The sequence below is a fragment of the Leptodactylus fuscus genome, chromosome 7, assembly GCF_031893055.1.
Source record: "Leptodactylus fuscus isolate aLepFus1 chromosome 7, aLepFus1.hap2, whole genome shotgun sequence".
Lineage (NCBI taxonomy): Eukaryota > Metazoa > Chordata > Amphibia > Anura > Leptodactylidae > Leptodactylus > Leptodactylus fuscus.
The window spans coordinates 50425830-50452915 of NC_134271.1; the positions used below are offsets into that span (position 1 = coordinate 50425830).

At 40.0% G+C, this 27086-nt stretch overlaps 1 protein-coding gene across 1 annotated transcript in view; it reads left to right on the forward strand.

Annotated features, from left to right (window-relative positions):
- Window positions 1-10194: 10194 nt before the first annotated feature.
- The window catches only part of LOC142213314 (polycystin-1-like protein 2), a 64072-nt gene continuing 47180 nt past the window's right edge, over window positions 10195-27086 (forward strand). Inside the window, exons 1-15 of the mRNA XM_075281631.1 lie at window positions 10195-10252; window positions 10319-10552; window positions 10996-11157; window positions 12685-12864; window positions 14341-14451; window positions 14751-14898; window positions 16200-16426; window positions 17381-17785; window positions 17901-17993; window positions 18506-18546; window positions 19139-19232; window positions 19343-19550; window positions 21984-22101; window positions 24071-24215; window positions 25724-25927. Coding sequence (XP_075137732.1) covers window positions 10195-10252; window positions 10319-10552; window positions 10996-11157; window positions 12685-12864; window positions 14341-14451; window positions 14751-14898; window positions 16200-16426; window positions 17381-17785; window positions 17901-17993; window positions 18506-18546; window positions 19139-19232; window positions 19343-19550; window positions 21984-22101; window positions 24071-24215; window positions 25724-25927 — 2428 coding nt within the window. The remainder of the gene's footprint in view (window positions 10253-10318; window positions 10553-10995; window positions 11158-12684; window positions 12865-14340; window positions 14452-14750; window positions 14899-16199; window positions 16427-17380; window positions 17786-17900; window positions 17994-18505; window positions 18547-19138; window positions 19233-19342; window positions 19551-21983; window positions 22102-24070; window positions 24216-25723; window positions 25928-27086) is intronic.

Sequence of the window (27086 nt, forward strand, 5' to 3'; positions counted from 1 at the left end):
TGAAGGAATGACTGTCTATTGAGTATTTACTTATGTACTATTTGGCTATGTAAAGAGAAATCCCTTTTATATGAGGAGAAGTCCAATGATCAGGTATAATCCACATGATTATGTGATAATGTTTGTAAAATAATCCTAATTATGCTATTGTGAATAATACTATGGATCATATTATTATATATATACACACACATATAGGAGAAGAGCCTGATGTGTGGTGACAGATTTTTGTCATAGTCCACTCTCTGGATGCAGAGAGAGGAGGAACATGTTATGTACATTATATGAATATGATCAAATAGTACTAGGGATCCATAAAGTTATTAAATTTTCCATTGGTTAAAATCATTATTGTATTAATTTGTTTTTTGCTAAAGTTTATCTATTTTTTCTCATCAGATATAGATATATGGAAAAATGGATCAGTTCAATCAGTGATGTCCATTCATTCATCATTCTTTCCTTATAGCCAAAAGAATACATGGAGTGTCTAACTATTAATGAGTAAACTAATTTCACATGGTGTGACTAATAACAATGCATGATAAAGTGATAGAAGTTCTAACTTACCTCAAGCATGTTTTTCAATAGTTTCATGTAAAGTCCATGTTTTTAGGATTTTCAAGTTATAATCCATTATGTATGAAGGCATGCAACTAGGCATGGAGCTCTTACTTACTGTGAGAATAAGTGTTCGTTCATGTGGTCAGTTGATTGACAGCAACACACTGTGACCTGTGACCCTGATGGGCTGGTCAGTATAAGTGTTATGTGTGTTATGTGTCCACTGGTGTATACTACAGATCTGTGACATCACAAATAGGCCTAAGAAAATCAGGATGCATCCAACAAGGAAAAAAGGAAAATATATCCAACAAAGAGACGTCTATTTTCTTTCTATTTTCTATTTCTTTCTATTTTCTATTTCTATTTTCTTTTTCTTCTACTTTCTATTTTTTATCTTATATGATCCTCTATATTAAATTGGGTAATCAGCAAATATATGAGAAATCCATCAAAAGGAATTTCAGGTTTATACCTACAGGAAAACCAAGTGTTCAAGTCACATGAGCTGAGGAAAAGGTGACAGATGCAGTAGGGTGAAGGTTATTTTAGTTTGTGAACATTTTGTAGCAAAAGAAGAAGCTTTTGACTAAGATATAGATAGCTCTTCAATATATTTGTTCAAACCTGACAAATAAAGGTTTATTGGGGTAATTGGATCATGGGATAATAAATATATTAGGTATGGTGGAAAAATCTAGTTAGCTATAGCCAGTATTGCAGTATTGATTTATTGTATTATTATTCATTATGTATTCTTACATGTACACACACACTTGCATACACTTACACACATCAACATCTACAAACATTGGGAAAACAAACATTGGGAAAACAAACATTGGGAAAACATAAGTGTCTTATATGCAAATAAGATAAGCTAATCATCTTCATGAAAGGAGAAGCATAATATCATCAAAGGATATGGGATATCAAGAGAGATAGTCTCTGGTTTATTCTTCAAACTTCTGATTATAGGATGTGACATATTTTGAAAAGTTTATGTTTATATACTTATTTCATATATATGGTATTCACATACAGCCAGTACACAAGAATATATACAGTTAAGTTAAAGACAGTCAAGTATGTTAAGTCTTGTCTCTATTCTTGGTATTGGAGGTATCTGAAAGGTTAAAAAAGGACACAGGAGTCTGTGAAGAGACGAGGTGTTAAGAGGAAACTTTAGTCACATAAGTTTTTATGAATAAAGGGTTAATATTGTGTCTCAGATAAGGAACACAATGATAATTAATAAAGTAATGTTCAAAATAAAATTATTTCTTATTAAAAAGGATAATAAAGTGATTAAACTTTAGAAAATGTATGATAAGTATGATAACACAATCATATAGGAACATATGTTTAGTATAATTGGTGAAAAGTTCTAACTAAAGAATAAATATTGTGATTGTCTATAGAATGGTAATTAATAATCACATTATATTTCAAAGTCGTGTTGCAATTTGTCATCACAAGTAATGTATTACACATATATATTCATACATATAGATATAAAGATATATATGTTGATATATGATGTTTATATAGATTATTGTATCCAAAGTACTATTATCTGATAGTTTGATAAATGTATTGAATATCAATATTTTAATAAGTCAAATATAAATATTGATACAATGTAAAGAGAAGTCTGATCTATAAATGAATGATATGGTACACTGTGATATTATAGTTTAGTTAATTGCCTAGTTTGGCTTAGCTATTAGGGAAAGAAAACTTATCTTCAATCAAGTCCAAGATTATGAGAAAGTTTGATATCAAATGTTAATAAAAAGACTTTAACAGTTACAAGAAGAAGATGTGCAGGAAAAGATAACCTGAAGGTATGATGCTATATGCTTAAGCTTATGCCAAGGACTGTGTTTAAAAATTATTACTGGAGGTTGGAACCTTTGATCAGCTGATGATTGGACAAATATAAAGACGTCCTCATCAATGTTTGGTGGAATCTTCTCTATTTCAAGACTTCAAGTTGTTTGGTGAGCAAAAGGGTTGTGAATGATAAAACCCGAACACAGATATTGTGTATCCAAGAGACTGAGATTCCAGGACTGAACCTTACTGACAAGCAGCAGGGATGATGTCAGAATTCACACTTGCCTTGCTTTTGCAGTATTGCTCCAGAAGTGTCACATGATTCTACAGTGACAGGTGGTCAAGGGAATTACCAAAGGAAACTCCTCTACAGTCTATGTCTTGGTAAAGTGAAACATAACATATGGACTTTGCTGTTATATCAATATCTTCACAATATGAACTTTAATGGACAATGTTATAATATCTGCACAACACGGAGGAAATCTAAAGGACTTTAAGTCAAGAACTACATTTGTGGTAATAAGCCTTCTATTATGACGGAAGAAGAGATGACCAGAAGACCAGACGATGAAAGAAGAGCCTTCATCAGGTGTAGGTTAGATAGTGGATCAAATTGTTTCCATCTTTGATCACAGTTTACCATAACATACCATAACGTTTACTAATGTCAAAATGTATCGCAAATTGATGAAATTATTATATGGACAATTAATGAAAATTAAGTTCCAGTATTCAGCAAAGAAGAAAGAAGATATAATCTAATTGAATGAATATTGTTGTATGGTATATCTTGAGAGTTCAAACAGATATTTCACTCTCAAAAGGGGGAAATGTTAAATATTATATATTTACAATATTCTCTAGCAGACATGGGGTTAACACTCTACTGACATCATAGTCTTATATTTTGGGTGCATGGGTGCGGTTAGAGTAGACCATTTTAGAAATCTCCTTACATAGCTACAAGATGGAAGGTAACACCCACTCTCATGAATATAAATGAGTAAGAAATACACATGTCTGGGTCTGTCTTTGGGAAGACCAGGGGAAGACCAGGAGGTCTGTCTTTGGGAACACCAGGGTGGGTGGTCCAGGCAGATGGACATCCATGGACGTCGTAACCAGCCCAAGTCCACCAACCAGATGACAAGCATGAACCAAGCTGTAACTACAAGATATCCAGATGATTTAACTTCTCTGAAGATGTAAGCTATTGACAATTGACTGATATTTGTGTTATTTGGACATTTTCCCTGTTCCTGTGTTTTCCTTCAAGATATTAATAAACCTCTACACTGATTTATAACAAGCTGACTTCTTCCTATCGTGGACAAGGCCAGGTCCGGATATTTAACAGTGGACACAAGTCTCACCAGCGAATACAAGATATTTAACACAATGGCACTGTATACCAGTAGTAAAAATTGTGGGTGCACGTAACCACAATATATTCTTTGAATTACCAGTCAGAAACTGGCACTATATGGCAGTAGCAAGAAATGAGGGTATTTATAACCCCAATATATTCTTTGAATTCCCAGTCAGACAATGGCACTGTATACCAGTAGTAAAAATTGTGGGTGCACGTAACCCCAATATATTCTTTAAATTCCCAGTCAGACACTGGCACTATATGGCAGTAGCAAGAAATGAGGGTATTTGTATTCCCAATATATTCTTTGAATTCCCAGTCAGACAATGGCACTGTATACCAGTAGTAAAAATTGTGGGTGCACGTAACCCCAATATATTCTTTGAATTACCAGTCAGAAACTGGCACTATATGGCAGTAGCAAGAAATGAGGGTATTTGTATTCCCAATATATTCTTTGAATTCCCAGTCAGACAATGGCACTGTATACCAGTAGTAAAAATTGTGGGTGCACGTAACCACAATATATTCTTTGAATTACCAGTCAGAAACTGGCACTATATGGCAGTAGCAAGAAATGAGGGTATTTATAACCCCAATATATTCTTTGAATTCCCAGTCAGACAATGGCACTGTATACCAGTAGTAAAAATTGTGGGTGCACGTAACCCCAATATATTCTTTGAATTCCCAGTCAGACACTGGCACTATATGGCAGTAGCAAGAAATGAGGGTATTTGTATTCCCAATATATTCTTTGAATTCCCAGTCAGACAATGGCACTGTATACCAGTAGTAAAAATTGTGGGTGCACGTAACCCCAATATATTCTTTGAATTACCAGTCAGAAACTGGCACTATATGGCAGTAGCAAGAAATGAGGGTATTTGTATTCCCAATATATTCTTTGAATTCCCAGTCAGACAATGGCACTGTATACCAGTAGTAAAAATTGTGGGTGCACGTAACCACAATATATTCTTTGAATTACCAGTCAGAAACTGGCACTATATGGCAGTAGCAAGAAATGAGGGTATTTATAACCCCAATATATTCTTTGAATTCCCAGTCAGACAATGGCACTGTATACCAGTAGTAAAAATTGTGGGTGCACGTAACCCCAATATATTCTTTGAATTCCCAGTCAGACACTGGCACTATATGGCAGTAGCAAGAAATGAGGGTATTTGTATTCCCAATATATTCTTTGAATTCCCAGTCAGACAATGGCACTGTATACCAGTAGTAAAAATTGTGGGTGCACGTAACCACAATATATTCTTTGAATTACCAGTCAGAAACTGGCACTATATGGCAGTAGCAAGAAATGAGGGTATTTATAACCCCAATATATTCTTTGAATTCCCAGTCAGACAATGGCACTGTATACCAGTAGTAAAAATTGTGGGTGCACGTAACCCCAATATATTCTTTGAATTACCAGTTAGAAACTGGCACTATATGGCAGTAGCAAGAAATGAGGGTATTTATAACCCCAATATATTCTTTGAATTCCCAGTCAGACAATGGCACTGTATACCAGTAGTAAAAATTGTGGGTGTATATAGCCCCAATTCTATTGCTAGGGGACTTGCAGGGTATTTCTGGGGTGAAGGTGGGGGGGGCACACCGTTGGAACGGGTATCGGGGTATATATCGGGTATACGGGAATACACTGACAGTGTATTCCATTCAGGATCCTGGGAAAGCTGGGTTGCGGCGATTGAGCCCGTCAGTGCCACGTTACACTGACAAGCTTCTCCCTGGAATTTAGCTCTTACAAGAGCTGTTGTGGTTGTCTTCTCCTTCCTATCCTAGCCTGTCCCTGCCTACCCAGAATCTAAGCCCTAGCTAGCTGGACGGAAACCTCCGTCCTCGGTGAATTGCAAGCTCAGAATGACGCGAACCTGGGCGGCGCTGTTCTTTTAAATTAGAGGTCACATGTTTTCGGCAGCCAATGGGTTTTGCCTACTTTTCTCAACGTCACCGGTGTCGTAGTTCCTGTCCCACCTACCCTGCGCTGTTATTGGAGCAAAAAAGGCGCCAGGGAAGGTGGGAGGGGAATCGAGTAATGGCGCACTTTACCACGCGGTGTTCGATTCGATTCGAACATGCCGAACAGCCTAATATCCGATCGAACATGAGTTCAATAGAACACTGTTCGCTCATCTCTAATAAGCACCATAAAGGGAACCCACAGAGACTCACTCGCTCAAGGGCCCACATAAAGCTGGAGCCAACTGACAAGCAATTTGTAGGTGATGGTGCTATGACTCTACATGTTTATTCTGGTCAATGGTTTTGAACTTTAACTCGATAGATTAATATTTGACACAATAATCCTCCCATGTACTGTTTCACATGTCTTATCTACTGTTCCAATTAAGATTTCATCTAAATATGGGCAATTACAAATTAGCTTATGAGATAACAGGCAAAAATAATTATGAGAAATGTAGAAAGCCATAATTCAGGTTTTGTTGGCCAAGAATGTTCAAAGGACAACAAGCTGAGGTTTTAATGCAGTCACCCACTAGGCAATGTATTCCAAGTTTTTCTGAGTGTTAAGGGATTCTATCATTAAAATCACATTTTTTCTCGATCACACATAGGAATAGCCTTAAGAATGGATATTCTTCTCCTAACTTTAAATGTCTTCTGTGTGCCGCCGTTCGGTAGAAATCCCGGTTTTCGTCTGTATGCAAATGAGTTCTCTTGCAGCACTGAGGGCGGTCCCCAGCACTTAAACAGCACTGGGGGCGCCCCCAGTGCTGTGAGAGAAATCTCCAGCGCCGCCTCCATCTTCTTCTGCGCATGCGTAGATGTTTGAACCCAGCTCCAGAAGAAGATGTGCAGAGAGGCCATACTTGAAGAAGATGAAGGCAGCGCTGGAGATTTCTCTTGCAGCATTGAAGACACCCCCAGTGCTGTTTGAGCTCTGGGGACCGCCCCCAGTGCTACGAGAGAACATATTTGCATACAGACGAAAACTGAGATTTCTACTGAACGGCGGCGCAGAGAAGATATTTAAAGGTAGGAGAAAAATATCCTTTCTTAAGTCTATTCCTTTGTGTGATTGAGAAAAAAATGTAATTTTAATGATAGAATCCCTTTAAGATAATGTATGGTACAGTATATTGAATTTATCATACAGTTACCTGCCCTTAGTATTCTAACTGAATCGTATTATACATATCAGAAATAAACTATTGCTAATGATATAGGTAGCTCTGACATTTCTGTTGACCACTCCTCTAGCTACTTTCCAAATATCAAAGTGATATAATATTACACATGTTCAAATATGGATTTGTACACATTGTAAATGCAGTATGGATCCATGAGGATGGATGTGTAATATGGTACCTCTAACCTACTATGTGTCTATACTGTATAGTCACCTTGCTGGTACCCCACCATTCAACCATGGGATACCATTTTATCTTTGATTTTATTGGTGGCAATCAAAAGATCTTGACACTCCCCACGTTGCGAAAAAGATGCTTTTTTTTGCAGAACTCGCTTGTGATTTTTAAGCCAAAGCCAAGAATGGCTTCAATGGGAATGGGAAATATACACTCACCGGCCACTTTATTAGGTACACCATGCTAGTAACGGGTTGGACCCCCTTTTGCCTTCAGAACTGCCTCAATTCTTCGTGGCATAGATTCAACAAGGTGCTGGAAGCATTCCTCAGAGATTTTGGTCCATATTGACATGATGGCATCACACAGTTACCGCAGATTTGTCGGCTGCACAACCATGATGCGAATCTCCCGTTCCAGCACATCCCAAAGATGCTCTATTGGATTGAGATCTGGTGACTGTGGAGGCCATTGGAGTACAGTGAACTCATTGTCATGTTCAAGAAACCAGTCTGAGATGATTCCAGCTTTATGACATGGCATTGCATTATCCTGCTGAAAGTAGCCATCAGATGTTGGGTACATTGTGGTCATAAAGGGATGGACATGGTCAGCAACAATACTCAGGTAGGCTTTGGCGTTGCAACGATGCTCAATTGGTACCAAGGGGCCCAAAGAGTGCCAAGAAAATATTCCCCACACCATGACACCACCACCACCAGCCTGAACCGTTGATACAAGGCAGGATGGATCCATGCTTTCATGTTGTTGACGCCAAATTCTGACCCTACCATCCGAATGTCGCAGCAGAAATCGAGACTCATCAGACCAGGCAACGTTTTTCCAATCTTCAATTGTCCAATTTCGATGAGCTTGTGCAAATTGTAGCCTCAGTTTCTTGTTCTTAGCTGAAAGGAGTGGCACCCGGTATGGTCATCTGCCTCAAAGTTCGACGTACTGTGCGTTCAGAGATGCTCTTCTGGCTACCTTGGTTGTAACGGGTGGCTATTTGAGTCACTGTTGCCTTTCTATCAGCTCGAACCAGTCTGGCCATTCTCCTCTGACCTCTGGCATCAACAACGCATTTCCGCCCACAGAACTGCCGCTCACTGGATGTTTTTTCTTTTTTGGACCATTCTCTGTAAACCCTAGAGATGGTTGTGCGTGAAAATCCCAGTAGATCAGCAGTTTCTGAAATACTCAGACCAGCCCTTCTGGCACCAACAACCATGCCACGTTCAAAGGCACTCAAATCACCTTTCTTCCCCATACTGATGCTCGGTTTGAACTGCAGGAGATTGTCTTGACCATGTCTACATGCCTAAATGCACTGAGTTGCCGCCATGTGATTGGCTGATTAGAAATTAAGTGTTAACGAGCAGTTGGACAGGTGTACCTAATAAAGTGGCCGGTGAGTGTATAGGAAGCTCTTATACTATACCCGCCTGCTAAATTCACTCCAGACGTTGGCTCAAAAATACGCAGCAAAATTTGCAACAAAAAAATCAGCTTTACTACAAAATGGAACATTGGCCTAAAACAGAGACATTCCCCTGTTGCATTGCTCATAGAGACATCATAAATTGTCACAAAAGCCCCTTTTCCGACTGCATGGTACTGGGTCTCCTCAGCTCATTGTGACTCATTGTGCAGTTTTTCCACGTCAGAAAAGTACCATGAAGTATCTGATAGGGTTATAGTAACTTCCCTAGACTATATTTAATGCAAGACAATGCTAGGTTCTCACGTATCCAATGTTCACCTGATCACTATAGATGATAACCAAAATAAGTTGCACTGATGCCATGTTATGAAAAATGGATATGGAGAGTTAATATTTATATAACATGAACCCCTAAGAATTTGTATAATACCATAAACAGTCCAAGCATACAGCATGTGCCCTAATAAAAGTTAAAGTGGAGCTCGATGGGTTAATAATTCCTTATTCTACATTCTTATTCTAACAGTATCCTTGTATAAATATGAATAAGGCTTTATTCACAAAATAATGATAGACAAACATATGAATGCCCATGAATGTCTATGGGTCTATTCACGTCTCTGTTACTTGAAGGACCGTTTTGTAGAGCCATCTAAAAAACTGATGTGCTCTATCTTTGTTCATTTTGAGTCATTTGAATGGACCATTAGACATTCATGAGTTTTGAAGTGGCCATGTGACAGCCATTTGAGCAATGGCCGTCATGCGGCCAATATAAAATATTTAATACTTCAATGGACCGACATGACACTGTTGTGTGAATAAGGACTTATAGTCCTAGCAATAAATAAACTTATGAAATAGGATTTCAAACTTTTTTCTTAAAGCTCTATGTGTTCAGATGGATCGGGGACCATATTTCATACTTAGTAATCAAGCCTAGTCTCGATGCGACTGCTAGATTGTTTGAGAATGGGGTGCATTGAACATTATGTTGTTGACAAAATGTAAGCTGTTATGGACATTACAGGGGTTAGTGTTTAGTTAGTGTTAAGTTTAGCACTCAGTCTATAAACCAATTTGAGGCTAAGGCCCTGTGTAGCCTGCTGCAGCTGAACAACACTGCAGATCATTTATATTGAGTTTTTGCAAATAACCCCTGGATCACCAATCCAAAGATGAGTGCTCAGGTGCAAAGATAATACTATGTATTAAAGCATATACTAAGAGAAACATGCTAGAATATTTTCCCTCTTACGCTTTATTTGCTCCATAGAAGTAGATGCCTTGTTTTGAATCCACCTTTAGTAATGACATGGGGACAATATAAGAAAATTTGGCAGGATTATCTCCAACCACCACCTGTGAGAGAAGAGGATTAGAGTCTTATCTCCCCCGACCACACAATGCTGCGGAGTAATTAGAGCCGCCCTCTCCCCTATTACAATTGTGCTTTTCATCTCTTTTTATAGATGGCTGGGTTTGTGTACCCAAAAGGATAATACCATCTATAATTTATTCTTCTTTTTATGGCCTGGCCAAAACACAATGGAGCAGAAAATAGTAATTGGTGCAGTGATGTCACTTATCCCTGGTTAGGGAATAACATGACTTGTCAAAGGTATCATTCTACCAGAGTCCCTAATGTAGCGAGCACCATGTTGGGTCCTGGATGGAGAACATGGCTCATATTGCTTTCTCTGTTTTGTCTTGCTTCTGTCATCTGTGCAGATTCCACACCTTGCTCAAAGTACCAGGTGCCCTATAACAAATCGTGCTATGAATTTGTTCGTCTTGAACGCACCTTCCAAAGTGCCCAGTCCTGGTGTGAGAGAGGAGGAGGACATCTAGTGTTTATCCATAACCAAGGGACACAGGATTTTTTGGGTGAACACCTGTCTAAGAATGTCGATTGGTGGATCGGCCTTGTTCGCCACTCACCAGAGCAGGGCGACTCAGGAGAAGGTAAATTTCTTTAGAAACTTTAATACAGTGCTTGATTGTTTCTGTACTGATTTTAGGGTATCGATGAGTTAGCTCACCGTTGTGTTGTTTGTAGCATAGGTTTTGTACCATAACCATAGAGTGCAACTAGGCTTTATATATGTCTAAATGCACATAACTAGTAGAAAATGTACTTTCCCTATTATCCTTGTTACCTCCCATGTGTTGCAGCAACAAAAAATTGCATTCTGTACAGTTACTTTGAGTTACTTTATTTACCTATGGTCATGGTGGTGACTTATACAGTAGTTGTATGATGCTGATCATTAAACAGTTTGTCCCGCCATGATATACCATGTTTATTGTATAGATCATTAAAAAAAAATTAAACTATCCAGTGAAATGTCAATCCAGTCATGCAAATTATATATAGGATAACCGTGTTAAGTCTGTTCTTTGCACAGAATCTGTGACTTGGCTGGATACATCTAATATTACCTATAGCTATTGGAATAGGCAAAACACAACTAGAAATGGGAGATGTGGCTACCTAAAGAAGGAGTCTGGCTACCAATGGAGAACAACAGAAAACTGCAGCCAGGAGTTATATTTTATTTGCGAATTTGGTAAGTGATTTTGTCAGTATATTGGATCGAGAATAGGACAAGTTCTCATAATACTCAAGACAAGGGGTATTCCGTACTCAAGAGGTGCAAGGTGTTTTCCCCAAAATTCCTTGCCAGTTTTACTGTGAGTCTCTTTATTTTTAAAAAATATATATATTAAAAAATGAACCACTAATCCAATAGATAGTAACCTGTATATTAACCCTCCTCTCTCTGCATTGGGTTCTGACACCATACAACATCAGTATGTATTGGTGCCTGGAATTGAATGGAATCAAGGAGGGTTAGCAGTATAGTAGTGTAAAAGAGGGCTGGGGTGCAGCAGTGTCTGCATGACCTATTGGCCTGGATGCTGAATGGAGAATGAATGGAGCCGTATGGATGAAGGAGACGCCCCTCTAGATTCTGCTGCCTGAGAAACAGACTGACTGGTATAAAGTCTGATATAAAGGTCTATTTTGAGGTCTGACAATATTTTACAAGTTTAATATAGAGGACCTAAATATATATTTAGGATATATATTTAGGGGCGTGGTCAGGGTTCTGATATTAACATAGTAGTCTGGGGTCTGATATAAATATAGGGAGGTTAGGGGTCTGAAATATATTTAAGGTCTGGATGTACTACATATTTATTAGTCATCAGGATCTGATATTAGTTTAGATGTCTAGTTGAGGTATAACATAATGTAGGAGGATGTGAATATATTTAGCAATTTACTTCGAAATGGACTTCCATTTTGCAGGAAGCTACTGCTCAGTTATCATCCTACAGAACCATACATTATAGCTTATATACATTATACCCCATACATTAGTCAGTCGATTACTGTAAAATGATGGGGTATTCCAAGCTCGCCATTCAACCAGGGACCCAGTGGTAGATTCTCTGCTCATGTCTCCGGTCTTTGTCGATCTTCTGCCTACACGTGTGCATGTCTATTGGTTAGTGGTGATGCTTCATCTGAACAAAGGCTAAATGGCTGCATCACCCACATGTGGGTCACCGGTCATGGAGACCATGGACCTGAACAGAGGTTTTTCACTGGATCTCTGAGTATGCATATTATGTTATTTTAAGCTTCCACAGACAAAGGGGGAACTTGTAACATCCCTTTAACCACATAAGGTCAAACACCAAGATGGCAAATTATGAAATATTCTGAATTATCGGATGAGTACAAAGAAGTACATAGACTATCACTAGTAAAGATGTTTCTGAAAGACCTATATGTTGGATAATATTTGCTTATGGTATCTATCCTCATCCTTTTGGAAGGATGAGAATCCAAAGATACAAGATACCCAGATTCAGCTCAAGTATTATCATATCCTTAGTATATGATGTATGCATTGTTGTAGTTATATGACTTGGTGTTTAGGCAGTGGAACTGAATGTGAAGCTCTTCTCACAGTTTGGCCTCTCAGCTAACCAATATAAATGCTGATAAGCATCATTGTCCTACGTTTATTGACTGATATTCATATAATATTAAAGATTTGCTTTGTGCTTTGTTATCATTTTAGAGTCTGGTCATACCATTGCCTGTGATAACCAGAATGCCACATTACAGTGCGGGTCAGGAAAAGTGGTGCGGGTAACTGATAGCTTCTATGGACGCAAGAACCCCTATTTCTGTACCCAGGAAAGTGTTTCACTTGAAACAAGTGGCTGCAGCTGGAAAAGTGTAAGAGAACAAGTTGCAGGTAGGACTTGCTATATTGAACATAGTAGCTTTATGCTCAGGGTTGCGGATCACTTAGTAGCTGCCATGTGGTTGTCACTATGTGAGCCGTCATTCGTACTGAATTTGACCATTCTTAGAGATGGTGGAATCAGCAGTTTACACTCGCAGATGTATTGCCAGGATAGGTGTAGTTCTGATCTTCCGATAAATGATTCCTTTCTGTTCATTAGAATGGAGCTGGTGTCAGATATCTTTCTGATGCTGTTTACCCACTACAGTCACTGAGATTGACAGGCAGATTTTTACGCCTCAGATTCGTTTTCTGGCCTGATAGTTTTCTGATACCAATCAGATTCATTAGTTATTTGCACACACAAATTACACTGATATTAGTCTCATTGGACCGAAGTAGGTCACATATCTGTGAATGAAAACATACTATGCAGTGTCTGAAAGGAATCTCCTTCTGTGTCTTCACCCTATATATGTTTAATTACCATGCATCTACCTGGTATCAAATTCAGGATTCAGGCCGGGGCCCCATGTAGCAAAAACACTGTGTATTACAATACCTGCAAAGTGGACAGGATTCTGGCTAATCCCATCTATATATTGGAGAAAAAAATCTGCAGTGGAAGAACTTTTTTTTGAAAATTGTAGCATGTCAATTATACCTACAGAAATGCTGGCGGTTTCCATATAGGCATAATGTAAAAAGAAAGTCCACAGAGGAAAACTCTGCAGACTTTCTGTGAAAAGCGCTGTGGAAAAAAAACACGATGTTTTTCCATTGCAGTCTTTTCTGCTTCCACTACAGTCTTTGGCCTGTGGCTCGCTATGTGGGGCCTTAGCCTCAAGCATGAATGAACCTCTTATGTATAGTTATAGTTATAATAAATAAAGACAGTGTCCACCAACTTCCCATGTTTCTGGCAGCTGATAAGCAAGGTTTTGGCAAATGCTAGTCTTCTTAATAGTGAATGAAAATAAACTCAAAAATTCTAGAAAACACTTTACAACAGGAATCAGATGGAGGGTATAAAATTCAGAGAAGTGCACTTTGTACACTTTTGCTATAAGACTCCTCTGTCATATGATGTCTGTTTGTTGAGACACCACTTGGTGTAACGTCACCTCTTATTTCCCTCTGGCTCAATGTTCCTCCCAGTCTTTGTTTAAAAGCGGGCAAAATGTGGGCACTGTAGCCAGTCAGTGGTTGCAGTAGTTGTGTGTCTACTAGTTACTTGGTAGTGATCAGAGTTATGATGACTACAGTGTCTCATTTGACTGTCATTAGCTGCACTGGTCACTGCTGTCATTTTCTTTACAAAGCCTGGGAGCACCACGTTGGTTCATCATATGGATAGCACCGAATGGCCCAGGGGTCAGCAATTTTTACATTTTTATAAAAAATAAAAAAAAAATGTTGGTCAACACCTTTAAATTTTCATGTGCTAAATAGGGCACCACTAATATATAATAATATTCTCTTAAGGTCAGTGTCATGGGCTCCAGGCTTGTCAAATCGCAACAGATACTGCACAGTTTGGAGAACCCTGTGCTGGGTTTGGTAGTTACCTGTCTATTTGGTATAGCTGTATGGAAGGTAAGTCCCAGGCTTACATTTATTAGATGTGCTGCGTGTCTATTTCTCCCTGTAAGACGAGAACCAGAATATCTATTATACATTGTATGTAATAATTAATAAAAATTATCATAATAATGATAAATGTTTATTACTAATAATAATAATAATAATAATAATAATAATAATAATTTTATAAATGAATGTGCTAGACTCTGTGGCCATATTCTATATATCTGTTATTTATTTTATGTTATATACCTGTTACTTATGTTTTAAGCTGGCCATTGATGGTATATTCTATTAATCTTTCTATACAGGCTTGAGGCTTGACTTAGTAAATAAATCCTTTGTGTTTGAAAATGTGACTATAGCTGTAAAATGGCTTCTGTCAGATTACACCGGGAATCTGTCCTGCATTATAAGCACTGGTGATGGATACAACATCGATCCCTATCAGCCGGAAAAGTAAGTCAAGCTATACCACACTGTTGCATTAGCTGAGGCTATTACATTAATATTACAGGCTTGCTGCCATGTATGAACTTGGACTTGTAAGCTAGCAGAATGTCAGGAGTACATGATCAAGTGACAGATGTTTACTCTCTGTAACATAAGTGGACACATACTTAACCTTCGCTCCAGTTTACAGCACTGTTGTCAGCATTGTACTTACCGCAGAGGAAGATTACAAGATTACTAAGTGTGTTCTTGAAATTTATCAACCATTTTTCTATGCAGATGTCCCTAAGTAATTTTATCCACTGCAAACTACATACATTTTAGTATATTATATCCAAGGTCAGAACTGTTATCAACATACACACATGGATTTAATGGTCACAGAACCCTACAATGGTCACAGAAATAACTTGAATCTGACAAAAGTAATAATAAATAAAAGCGGCATTTAAAAAAAAAACAAAACTCATGAAATAGGCCTGGACAGAAATGATGGTTCCCTTAACGTAACATTTTGTTGCACAACCTTTTGGGGCAATCGTTGCAATCAAACAATTCCTGTAACTGTCGATGAGACTTCTGCACCTCTCTACAGGTATTTTGGCCCACTCCTCATGAGCAAACTGCTGCAGTTGTCTCGGGTTTGAAGGGTGCCTTTTCCAGATGGCATATTTCAGCTCCTTCCAAAGATGCTCAATAAGATTTAGGTCAGGGCTCATAGAAGGCCACTTCAGAATAGTCCAATGTTTCCTCTTAGCCATTCTTGGGTGTTTTTAGCTGTGTTTTGGGTCATTATCCTGTTGCAAGACCCATGACCTGTGACTGAGACCAAGTTTTCTGACACTGGGCAGCACATTTCTCTCTAGAAGCCCTTAATAGTCTTGATATTTCATTGTACCCTGCACAGATTCAAGACACAGACGCAGCAAAGCAGCCCCAAAACATAACAGAGCCTCATCCATGTTTCACAGTAGGGACAGTGTTCTTTTCAAGATGTGCTTCATTTGTCCGTCTGTGAACATAGAGCTGATGTGCCCTGCCAAAGTTCAATTTTTGTCTCATCTTATGCACACAGTGATGTCACAGAAAATAAATAATGCACAATGATGTCACAGTATAGGGATAGGTAGTTACATCTATACTGAAGGCACAGATCTGGCGTGACCATGGGACCTAGTACTCTCTTTCCAGCCACTGTTGGGAAAATGGAGAGTATGTTTCTTTGCATTGAGGTCAGGTCATGACACAGTCAGAAACTTTTTCTTAGTACAGACTACATATGAATATGGTCCCTTTTTATCTTTCAGTGTGTCAAGCAGTATCATTCACAGCTACACATCTCCTGGAGATTTTACCGTGTTTGTGGAATGTTCAACTAGTGAATGGCATGTGAGTGCACAGCGAAATATCATAGTGGAGGAAAGCAGTGGCACCCTTAATGTCACTGGTTGTTATAGCCAACATGAGTCCCAAGATGAAGCTTGTACAGCTTTATATGGAGAGTCAATGTGGCTTCAGGTGGAAATGAATACAGGTGAGTGACAGGATGTTTAGTGCAGCTATAGAATGCTCAATGTAATAGTTCACTTGTATCAGATCATGTAAAATCATCTAAGACCTCATGCTCATGTGGTTTTATGGATCTGTACAACCTCCAAATTGTGCAGAACCATAATGCCGCAAACATACACTACTGTGGAGTATTACTGTACCTCCATATGCCCATAAATTCATACAGATATGTACAAATTCTATATAAATTCAGCAGAAAAAAAAACATAGCATACTCCATTTGTGGGGAGGATAATTTTATAATACCAATGTTATTGTGCCTTCTTTTGAAGGGGATTGTTGTCAAATCTGTTTTTGCTCACTACTATAATAGTTGTTGATGTGGTTTCTGTCTGATGTGTCTGTATTTTGCATACCTGACACTCCAGCCGTGAAACTCGTTCCATGTGTTGGCCAGCTTTAACAGTATGCCGGGAGAGGGACTCCTACTATGTGTCCCTGCCTACCAGCGACATACTGTCCCGTACCAATTATAGATTGTGTAAGGTAGCCTTCAGAGGTAAATTTGTCACAATTTTGTCTACTTTCTTATATATCATAGACAGTAGAGTTTGTTAATGAAAACCCAGAGATAGTCCAGTTATTTGGTATTAGTGAAGTTTACAGCTTATATTCACAGCTTCTACTTGACTGATGCCATTGCTGGTTTTCTTCTGCTTTGATGCTCCCATGATCAGCTATTAGTGTTGGTAGTGGATGGTCCCTCACGGTTTAAGGGCTGCACACTCGGCTAACTGTTAATAACAGCACTATGGGCGTAAATAACCGCTGAACCAGAGTACATAAAAGTAATCATAAACCACCAATGACATCAGTGACATAGCAGCTGTAAGTGTCTGCCACTGGCTTTATGGGGTCACAGGTCCTCTTTAAACATGTATAGTTTTGTCACAATGTGTTTGCTTATTTTATATAGGTAATGAAATGAACATCTCCATTTTACATGATAATGTGACTTTAATAGAGACTAGGCTAAAACCTCAAGATACTCCGCACAACCTGACGCTGGACATTACATCTCAAAAGCTTATTGGCCCAGGCGTTCACATACTGCAGATCATTGCATCAAGTCACAAGAACTCAGTCCAACTCAACACTAGTGTTACCATCCATCTTATTGAGGCAGTATCTGGTTTACAAGCTCAGTTATTGACCAGCACTGTGGAAGCAGGGAAAGAATTGCAGATAAACATGTCTCTATCTCATGGGGTACCAGCTGATGTCGTGATTGAGCTCACAGGATCTAATGATACCATGAAACACTCCAGGGAATGTCTCACCACCCAGCCACAAGTCTTCAACATCACTGTTGGCACTACAGGTACCATAGTCTAAAAGTAACAATATTTGCAACAGGTATATTATTATACAGCAATGTATCTGGTTTTATGTTGGGTGGCACCATAGCTAAATTACTTGATATTTGCCTATTACAGGTGTTTATATGGTGACAGTTATTGCTGCCAATTCAGTTTCAAACATCAGCATGAACATTGGAAATATTACAGTGGCAGACAACACTGAGAAAGGTAATGATAGAGCATAGAACAGTGATTTTCAGTGTTCCTCAAGTACTGTACCTCCTTATTAAATGAATTATACACCATACTACTTATTAAAAGGATTATTATGAGGAGTCATAAAGGTTGACAAATTTATTACGACATGCCTAATGTAAAATGTGCTAGTGTTTGGCCGGGGGCCCCAGGTGGTGTAAACACCATGATTTATCCACTGTGGACACACCCAAGAAAAAAAAACGCTGCGTTTTACAGTCACTACAAAGTGGATGGAATTCTAGCAACTCCCGGCCCCACTTTGCATTAAAATACATGCTCGGACACACAGCAATTTCTAAAACCATTGCAGCTTTGGAAATAGCAGCATGTCAATTATACCTACAGAAATGTCGGCTGTTTCCCTATAGGTATAATTACAGCAGAAAAGCGCTGCGGGACACCACAATGTGCCTTAGCCTTAGCTGTGTTTCACTATATGTGGTCATAGCCTAAAGTTTATTTTTGTATTTTATTTTAATTAGAGAAAGAAAAAAAACATGGAAGGCGGGATAAAGAAGTAAAGGTGCGTACTTAACAGATTTATTTTAGATGTAGACTTTATTAGAATTAAAGGGGTTGTCCCAAGGCAGTAATCAGACATCTGCAAGATAACGAGCTGTGCACCCGTGTCTTCATCACATGACCATGGACTGTTCATCACATGACCATGGACTGTATATCACATGACCATGGACTGTCCATCACATGACCATGGACTGTATATCACATGATCATGGACTGTCCATCACATGACCATGGACTGTATATCACATGACTATGGACTATTTTTTATCCTCTTCAAGTAAACAGAATGAAGCAGAAATTGATACAGAAAGTATATTGGAAAATTGTGTCACTTTTTATTATACAAACAATAACATTTGTCTCTCAACATTGGTCTGAACATGGGCAACACTTAAGTTTTCCTTCTAATGGACAAGCAGCTACAGAAGAAATTTAGCAGCAGCCATATCTTCTCCTGTAAGATCCAGCTGCCTGCCAATGGGTCTTGCCATAGCACCTCTTCTATTAAAGAGATTGAAGATGGTGAGAATACCCTATTAGTAACATTACAGTGCCCTGTATTATTTATTTTCCTTTAATTCTGTCTACAGATACATGTAGAACCTCGCAGACATATCAGTCCCTTCTCTAACATTACACTGCAGTGGCCTGGCAGTAGCACTGCTAATATCACTTGGACATGTGGTAGGTAACTGTTTTAGGTAATATTTCATTGTATTGTAGTAAACCTATTCATTACTATGGCTATGTAAATTGCCTCAGTGTGAACTAATCTATATACTTTCCTAATGTAGGATCTTGCTGGTCTGGGTGGTTTGAGTGTGTAAAGCAAAATCTCATTAACATCACCTCGTATAGGACTGTGATCCCTGCTATCTGTCTCCCTCCTCCCAATGCTGCATTCACAATCCGGGCTGTGGAGACTTTTAGCGATGGAGAGACTGTGGAAGATGAACAGTGTTTCTATGTAACCTCCAAAATTCAGCTCAGACCCAGAATCAGGTATTATGGAATTACGCAGAACAAGTGATCTACAGCTATAACCTGTTGTAAAAAGCTATTTTGTTTTCAAAGTAGAGGACATGTTTATCCTGCAATAAATTAGATGTGCAGTTTTTCAAGGATAAACAAAAGTTGCTTAAAAAGGAATGGGAAATGTGTAATCCACTCTTGGCTTTGGGCTAAGGCTCCGCATTGTGGAAAAGCAGCTTATTTTTGATGCAGATTTTGTTGCAAAGATAGGAATAGATTGAGCAAAAAGGAGAAGTATAAGGCTGAGTTCACACGGGGTATTTTGGTCAGGATTTTGTGGCTGTATCTACCTCAAAATCCTGATCAAAAAGACGACTCCCATTGATGGGAGCCAGTCAGTTCTTTTTTCCGGGAGCGGTTTGTTCCGACTCCTGGAAAAAAAGAACGGACATGCTCATTCTTCAGATGGAGTCTCCTCGCGATTCCGCCTGAAGACACTCCGACTAGGCCCCTTGATTTGGGCCTAATCCGGAATAAAGTCCACAAAAAACCCCAGCAAAATCTGTAACAAAAAAAAGGTGCATTTCTACAAGATGGGACCTCAGCTTTAGGGTTTCATACTTTTTACTAATTTATTGCAGGATAAATATATCTCATATCTATATCTTATTGCAGTTCAACAACCAAAAGACATATGTAGAAAGAAAATATAGATAGCTGGAAGCAGGGACTAAGTAATCTGCCGGACCTCAGAGCAGGTCTGTAACTTAGGCAACCAACTGAACACTGAGGACAGAGATTTAGCTGAATCTGTCTATTGAAGCAAGATAGATGTAATGTGCGTAAAACACCTCAGCTAGCTCAAAGGGGTTGTGCTGTTATGGACATTTATTCACAGTGTCTGATCACTGGGGTCCCCAATAGCGGGTCCCCCACTGAACAGGAGGACAAAGGAGCAAAGGTCCCTCTAAGGGTATGTTCACACGGCGGAAACCTTTTCCGCTGTGTGACTTTCCCGCACGGCCAGCAGTGCATTGTGCAGTGCACCGGCATCCCATCGTGGCATCCCGCTCCTGATTAGACCGAATGATTGGGCCTAATCAGGAGGGAGTCTTGAGCTGCAGAAGCCATCGGAATTCGTAGGAACATAGAGCATGTCGCTTCTTTTTCCCGCTAGCTGATAAAATCGCTAGCAGGAAAAAAAGTGAGGGACTCCCATTGAAATGAATGGGAGATGGTTTTACAGGCGGATTTTGAGGCGGATTCCGTGTCAAAATCTGCCTGCAAAAATCTCTGTGTGAACATACCTTAAAGCAGGGGTAGGCAATTAATTTTCCCATGGGGCCACATGAGAAATTGTTACGGTTCTAGAGGGCCATGCGCGCTGTGGCAAATTTAGCTCCACCCACTTCTCCACTGACTTCGCTCATTCTCAGTCATTTTTCCATGTGCCCCACAAAGTAAAATCCTCCTACAGTCACCCTAACATTATACCCCCCCACATTATAACATTTCCCTCCATATGTCCCACAGTATTAAGTCTCTCTCCAGGTGCCCCAGTATAAACCAGCAGAAACTAGAGGGGACATTAAACTGGGGGCAACTAGAGGCAGACATGTCCCCCTCCAGCTACCCCCTATGGTTTAATATCCTCGTCCAGCTGCCCCAGTTTAATGTCACCCTCCATCTGCCCACTAGTTTAATGTCCCCCCTCCATGTGCATTCAGTTTACCTGCCCCTACATCTGCCCCTAGTTCCCCCTCTTACTCACACATGCTGTCTCTTCTCTCTTTATCATCCAGCAGCCTCCATTGCCGGCAGCTTACAGCAAGCACACAGTCCTGTGTGGCTGCGCCCACTAACGAGTCATAGCCTATCCTGGTGATATCATCACAGATCCTTGAAAAAACTTCCACTAGCTATGCGGGCCAGATAGAAGCAGTCAGAGGGCCGGATGTGGCCCGCGGGTCGTACATTGCCCAGGTCTGCCCTAAAGCCTCCTTGGTACTGGCACTCCAGCATATGGGACAGTTAAGTCTATGAAACAGTGCTACAGCCTCCATTACAATTATGTATGGCAACTGAGCAGCACAGCTCCTGGAATGTAAACATTACTGTGAGCCATGCTGTCCAAGCTGATCTGTTGAGGTCCCAGGGTCTACAATATCTAGTAAGATTGCACTCTGCCACTTTACAGAACGAGGCATTGAATTCTTTACTAGTCAGCAGCAGTTCTCCCATCTCCCCCCCCCCAATCTCCATAGACTTCTGTATGTGGGGCTGAATATGGATACACGTATGAGTGAAGAGAAGAAGCATCATAGGAGAAGCAGAGGGAAAGATCAGATATATTACAAAGTTTCTTCTATTTACTTGTACTATTCATCTATGAAAAGTTGTTTTATGATTGAATGTATATTTTAAGTCTTAGTCTTATTAAAAAGATACTTTAATGTGTTTCAGATGTGAGACCAACTGCAAGAATATTAACATTTCCAAGGCTGTGGTATTCAGTGCTGCTTGTGAGAACTGTGATGGGGTTACATACAGCTGGTATATAGATATGAGCCTTACACAGAAGGTTAGTGTCTGACAGCATAAAGGATACTTCCTACATAGAAATCTGTGGGACACATTTATTATGGCTTTAAACTGTTTTAATGTATTTTTTTTTAACCTAAACCATATAAGGCTTTGTTCACACCTCTCTATTGCGGAACCAGCTCTCAAAAGCTTGGTTGGATAGGAATAACAACCCAAAATACTTCATTGGCAGAAAAATATGCTATATAGGTGATCTTGTTTGGATTAAAGTGCATTATTTCAAGAGATACAGATTTATTAAATACTCTAAAAGCAAAACTGCCTTTATTGTTCATAGCAACCCATCAGCTTTAATTTTTCACATTTTTTCTTAAGGCTAAGGCCCCATGAAGCAGGCCACAGCCAAAAATTGCCGCGGGGAAAAAATGCGGTGGGAACACATCACTGTTTTTCCCACATCGCTTTTCACAGAAAGTCTGTGGAGTTTTCCTCTGAGTACTTTCTGCTTCAATTCAGTTCAATACCTATAAGGAAACAGCCTGCATTTCTATAGGTCTACTGTAAGTGACATGCTGTGATTTTGAAAAACGCAATGGTTTTGGAAGTCGCAGCTTTTCCGCTGCAGATATTTTTGGCAGTGTTGAGGGTCTGTAAAATACTGGGGATTTTGCCACGTGGGGCTTCAACCTAAGACTAAGCCCCCATGTAGCAGGCCGTATCAAAAAAAGCTGTAGGAAAACCACGGCAGCAACAACTTCTGGTTTTACCCGCATCCCTTTTCACGGAAAGTCCTCAGAGGTTTTATGCTTCAATTATACCTATAAGGAAACTGATGTCATTTTTTATAGGCATAATTGACAAGTTGTGATTTCCAAAGTCGCAATGGTTTTGGAAATCACAGCATCCCCGCTGCATGTATACTTCTGCAATTTGTGGCTGGGATTCGCTTTGCAGTGACTGTAAAACGCCATGGTTTTTTTCCACTTCATTTCACAATGGAAGGCTTTTTTACCTCTTGCTTTCAATGTGATATGCGCATATCACATTGAAAGCAATAGTTAAAAAAGCCTCCCATTGAGTTCAATGGGTAGCGCACGTAAGACCGAACCCATTGAAGTCAATGGGATCTGTTTTACAGCGCTCACTCTGACAAGTGTTTACGTGTCAGAATGAGTGGAGCGTTACTCCGTGTGAAAGCAGCCTCAGGCTGTATTCACACTGAGTAACGCTGGCGTTTTTTTGTGCTTACTTTTGCACATAGCGCCGCGTTAACGCCGCGTAGCGCCACGTTAACGCGGCGTAGCGCCACGTTAACGCGGCGTATACGCCGCGTTAACGCAGCGCTATTTTGCGGTGGCGTTAACGCGGTGTATACGCGGCGTTAACGCGGCGCTATGTGCAAAAATAAGCACGAAAAACGCCAGCGTTACTCAGTGTGAATACAGCCTCAGACAGTTTTTGTAATTCTCTCCCAGAGTGTTCACATTACCAATACTCTCAGTTCCGTTGGGTTTTCATTGCTATTTAGTACATTAGACGTTGCTAGGCATTTTAGAAATTATGGCACAGCCTGCAACCCTATTCTTGTAACAAATAAAAACAAGAATTTGTAATGATTATTACTGTATATATTAAAATTCAATTGGATCTGTCAGAAATTTTTAGGACTTGTTTGAAAATGGATCTATCAAAATGACTCTCTAATATGAACAGAGCCTAAGGCTTTTTAGTCTAAGGCACTGAGGGAACTGGCAATTATACAATGAGTATATCCTGATAATGTGTCAAGGTGAATTCTAAAATCATGTCAATAGTAGAGGATTATATAAGAAGGTTTATATATATTTAAACAAAAGTAAAAAATTGAGAAAACTGCTGCTGCTGCTGCTGCTATCTATTCCTATACACCCTTGTAATGCCCATATAGGGCAACAGGATGTGCAATAACTGCTTTATTTATTAATAACATTTATCATATCATTTCCTTATTTCTCACTTCTTTCCAGTCTGAAGCTCTTCCTGCTGTTTGCCACCTCCGTGATTTCAGACCAAGTTCTCTTACTCTATTACAAAAAGACTTGGCTACCCTTGTGCTTAACAGTACCTTGTTAAAGGACCACCCTGAAGGTGCTGTCAGAATAAAGTTGACCGGTGAGTGTGTTTTTTGTATAGCTGGAAAAGTAGCTGCTTAACAACTTTAAGACCAGGCCTGAAAAGGTCTTAGAGTCCATTAACACAGAGGAAAATGGTGAGGAATTGGGTGTGGAATTTTCCACGTGGAAACAAAAAGCCTCCCATTGATTTCAGTGGGTTCTGCTAGCTTTTTTTTCTACTAGTGGAATTTTCCATTTTCCTCCGTGTGAATGCACCCTTAATGACCAGACACATTCAAGGGTGGCGCCACATGGTGTACTAGAAGAGGTTATATCTGCATCAGTCCCAGGACCGCCAGTGCTTTCTCTTCTCAGTTAGTGCAATACTGATTTATTTCAGCCATATTTCCTGGCCATGCAGTTTTGCTGTTACATGAGGCCAGCAATGAGACAGAGCAGAAATTAATCAATGTTTCACTTATTGAGAATGGAGAGTATCGGTGGCCTAGGAACTGAATGCAGCTATATTCACATCAGGTACATAGTGTGGCCCCAACTTTAGTGTTTTTGCACACTCCTCTCTTTTTTTAATTGTTGGGGCACCAAAGTAATATTTGTGTGGGGTTTTTTTCACAACTTTTGTGAGTTGTTAAAATTTTTATTGTGGGTAAGCCATATCAAAAGTACACCAAAACGATATACCGTATATACTCGAGTATAAACCAACCTGAATATAAGCCGAGGCCCCTAATTTTACCACAAAAAACTGGGAAAACATTTTCAGCATAAAAACTGTGCTGAAAAAGTCGGCTTTTACTCAAGTATATGCGATAAATATTGATTGTATTTTTTAAATGTGCAGATGACACTAAAATGGTGTAATGAGTTCTTTATTGTATTACGGACATCATTTTTTTTAATATGTATTTGTATTTTTTGTATATAATTTGCACAAACTGTCCTGGACTGCCTTAGCACCGAGCGGTGGATTGGGGAGGCCGCTGAAGCAACGCTGCTTCAGCGGCCTCCCCTCACGCTCAGGCAGAGAGCAGGTCTCTCTGTGCCTGCTCTCTGCCTGCGAACACTGCTAAGCCCCGCCCCCTTTGCATCGCCCCAACCCCTTCGCGGCGCACCGCCCCCTCCGCTCCACCCCCTCCTCCCTGGGGGGGGGGGGCGGCTTTCTGTCGTTCGCCTCGGGCGGCGAAAGGGGTAGGTTCACCCCTGTTCATTCCATTCCGATGAATATAGAGCCGGTCCTATCTGGATCTATGGCAACAGAATGGAGTGCATAGGAACCCCCCATTGAAGTCAGTATGAGATAGATGGCAGCCGGATGACACTTGTTATGAAATTTGGATGGCAGAGATCAAAAATATGAAAAACATTGCGTACTTGGTGGGGTTATATACCCCTAGGAAGCTGACACTTTGCTGGTATATCCACCAGTTGCAGAGCTATCTGTTATGGCTTTTGGGAGGTGGGGAGTAGAAAAAATGTCTGTGGCTGGAAGGGATTAATAACTGAGTATGTAGAATGTGTTTGATAAATCTGTTTGGTTTATTTTAGCTAGAACGTTGCAGGAATATGGAGAAGACATGGTTGTTGTTAGTACTCTGCCACCCCCAGAAGTGCCAATCTGTACCATATATCCCAGTGAGGGGTCTGTACTGACCAGTTTCCGGATTTCCTGCCTCTCTCCATGTTCTCTCACTGACTCCTGCAAACAAGATCATCGCAGCTCTCTCACTTACTGCTTCTATCCCAAGCCTAGTAAGTATCGCTGGACAGGCTGAATGACAAATGGTGACATAATTAACCCTGATATCCTAATTCATTATAATAGACAGGTACATTAGGATGCATTTGAGGTACAAAATGCCTTCCAAATTGTAGTGCTGTGTAGAGGCCTAGAATAGAAGGAGAAATATACCTCTGCGCCATAAAGTGATGAAGCAATGGTCTTGTGAATATACCCAAATCAGCTTGAAAGTTCACTAGGGTAAACCCAATTTGCCAGATTTGCCTGCAAAGTTCTTTTATTCTCCTCTGGAAACACTGCCTCTATCTATATGGCTGGGTTCACACAGTGTTTTCTGAGCCGGATTTTGATGCCAAATCCGCGTCAGAATCCGGCTCCAAAAAACGCCTCCAAATGACTTCAATTGGAGCCGTTCACTTCTTTTTTCCGCTAGCGGTTTTGTGCCACTGACAGAAAAAAAAAGTGACCTGCCTCTTGTTGCCGTGGATTCCGTGGTAGCGTCCGCGGCACAAACACTCCCTCCCGATTAGGCCCATTATTTGCATTGCACCAGCATCCAGTCGCGGCTAACCGTTTTTTGGACCGGATTCTGAGGCGGTCTCTGCATCAAAATCCGGTCCAAAAATCCCTGTGTGAACCCAGCCTATCATGGCTGCCTGTAGCCAAATCTGTAGCCAAGCAGATGCCATTCACAGAACCACTGCTTCTATGTCCGTATAGCATCATCAGAAATCCTTGTCTTACACAATCTGTCTGGGAAGAATATGCAAATCTGTCTTCCATGATGTAATTAGGAAGTCATTGTCTCAACTCTCAGTCATGCAGTCCAATAGAGGGCGCTCCCTGAGGATGTGCAAATCTGTCTTCCATGATGTAATTAGGAAGACAGAGCCTCAGTCATGCAGCCCAATAGAGTGCACTCCTTTTAACATTATGCCCAACCTTCCCAGAGGCCTTTGTTTGCAATGATGTTGGGATTTTACCAGGTACAGTCTCTCAGCCAAGGACAGCTGTTTCGATGTTATTGCATCTTGTCAGCCTGGTGCAGAGAAGACTGACCTGGCAGAGGTGAGAGGCTTCTAGACAGGGTTGAGAGACCGTACCTGGTAAAATCCCAACATCATTGCAAACAAAGGCCTCTGGGAAGGTTGGGCATGATGTTAAAGGGAG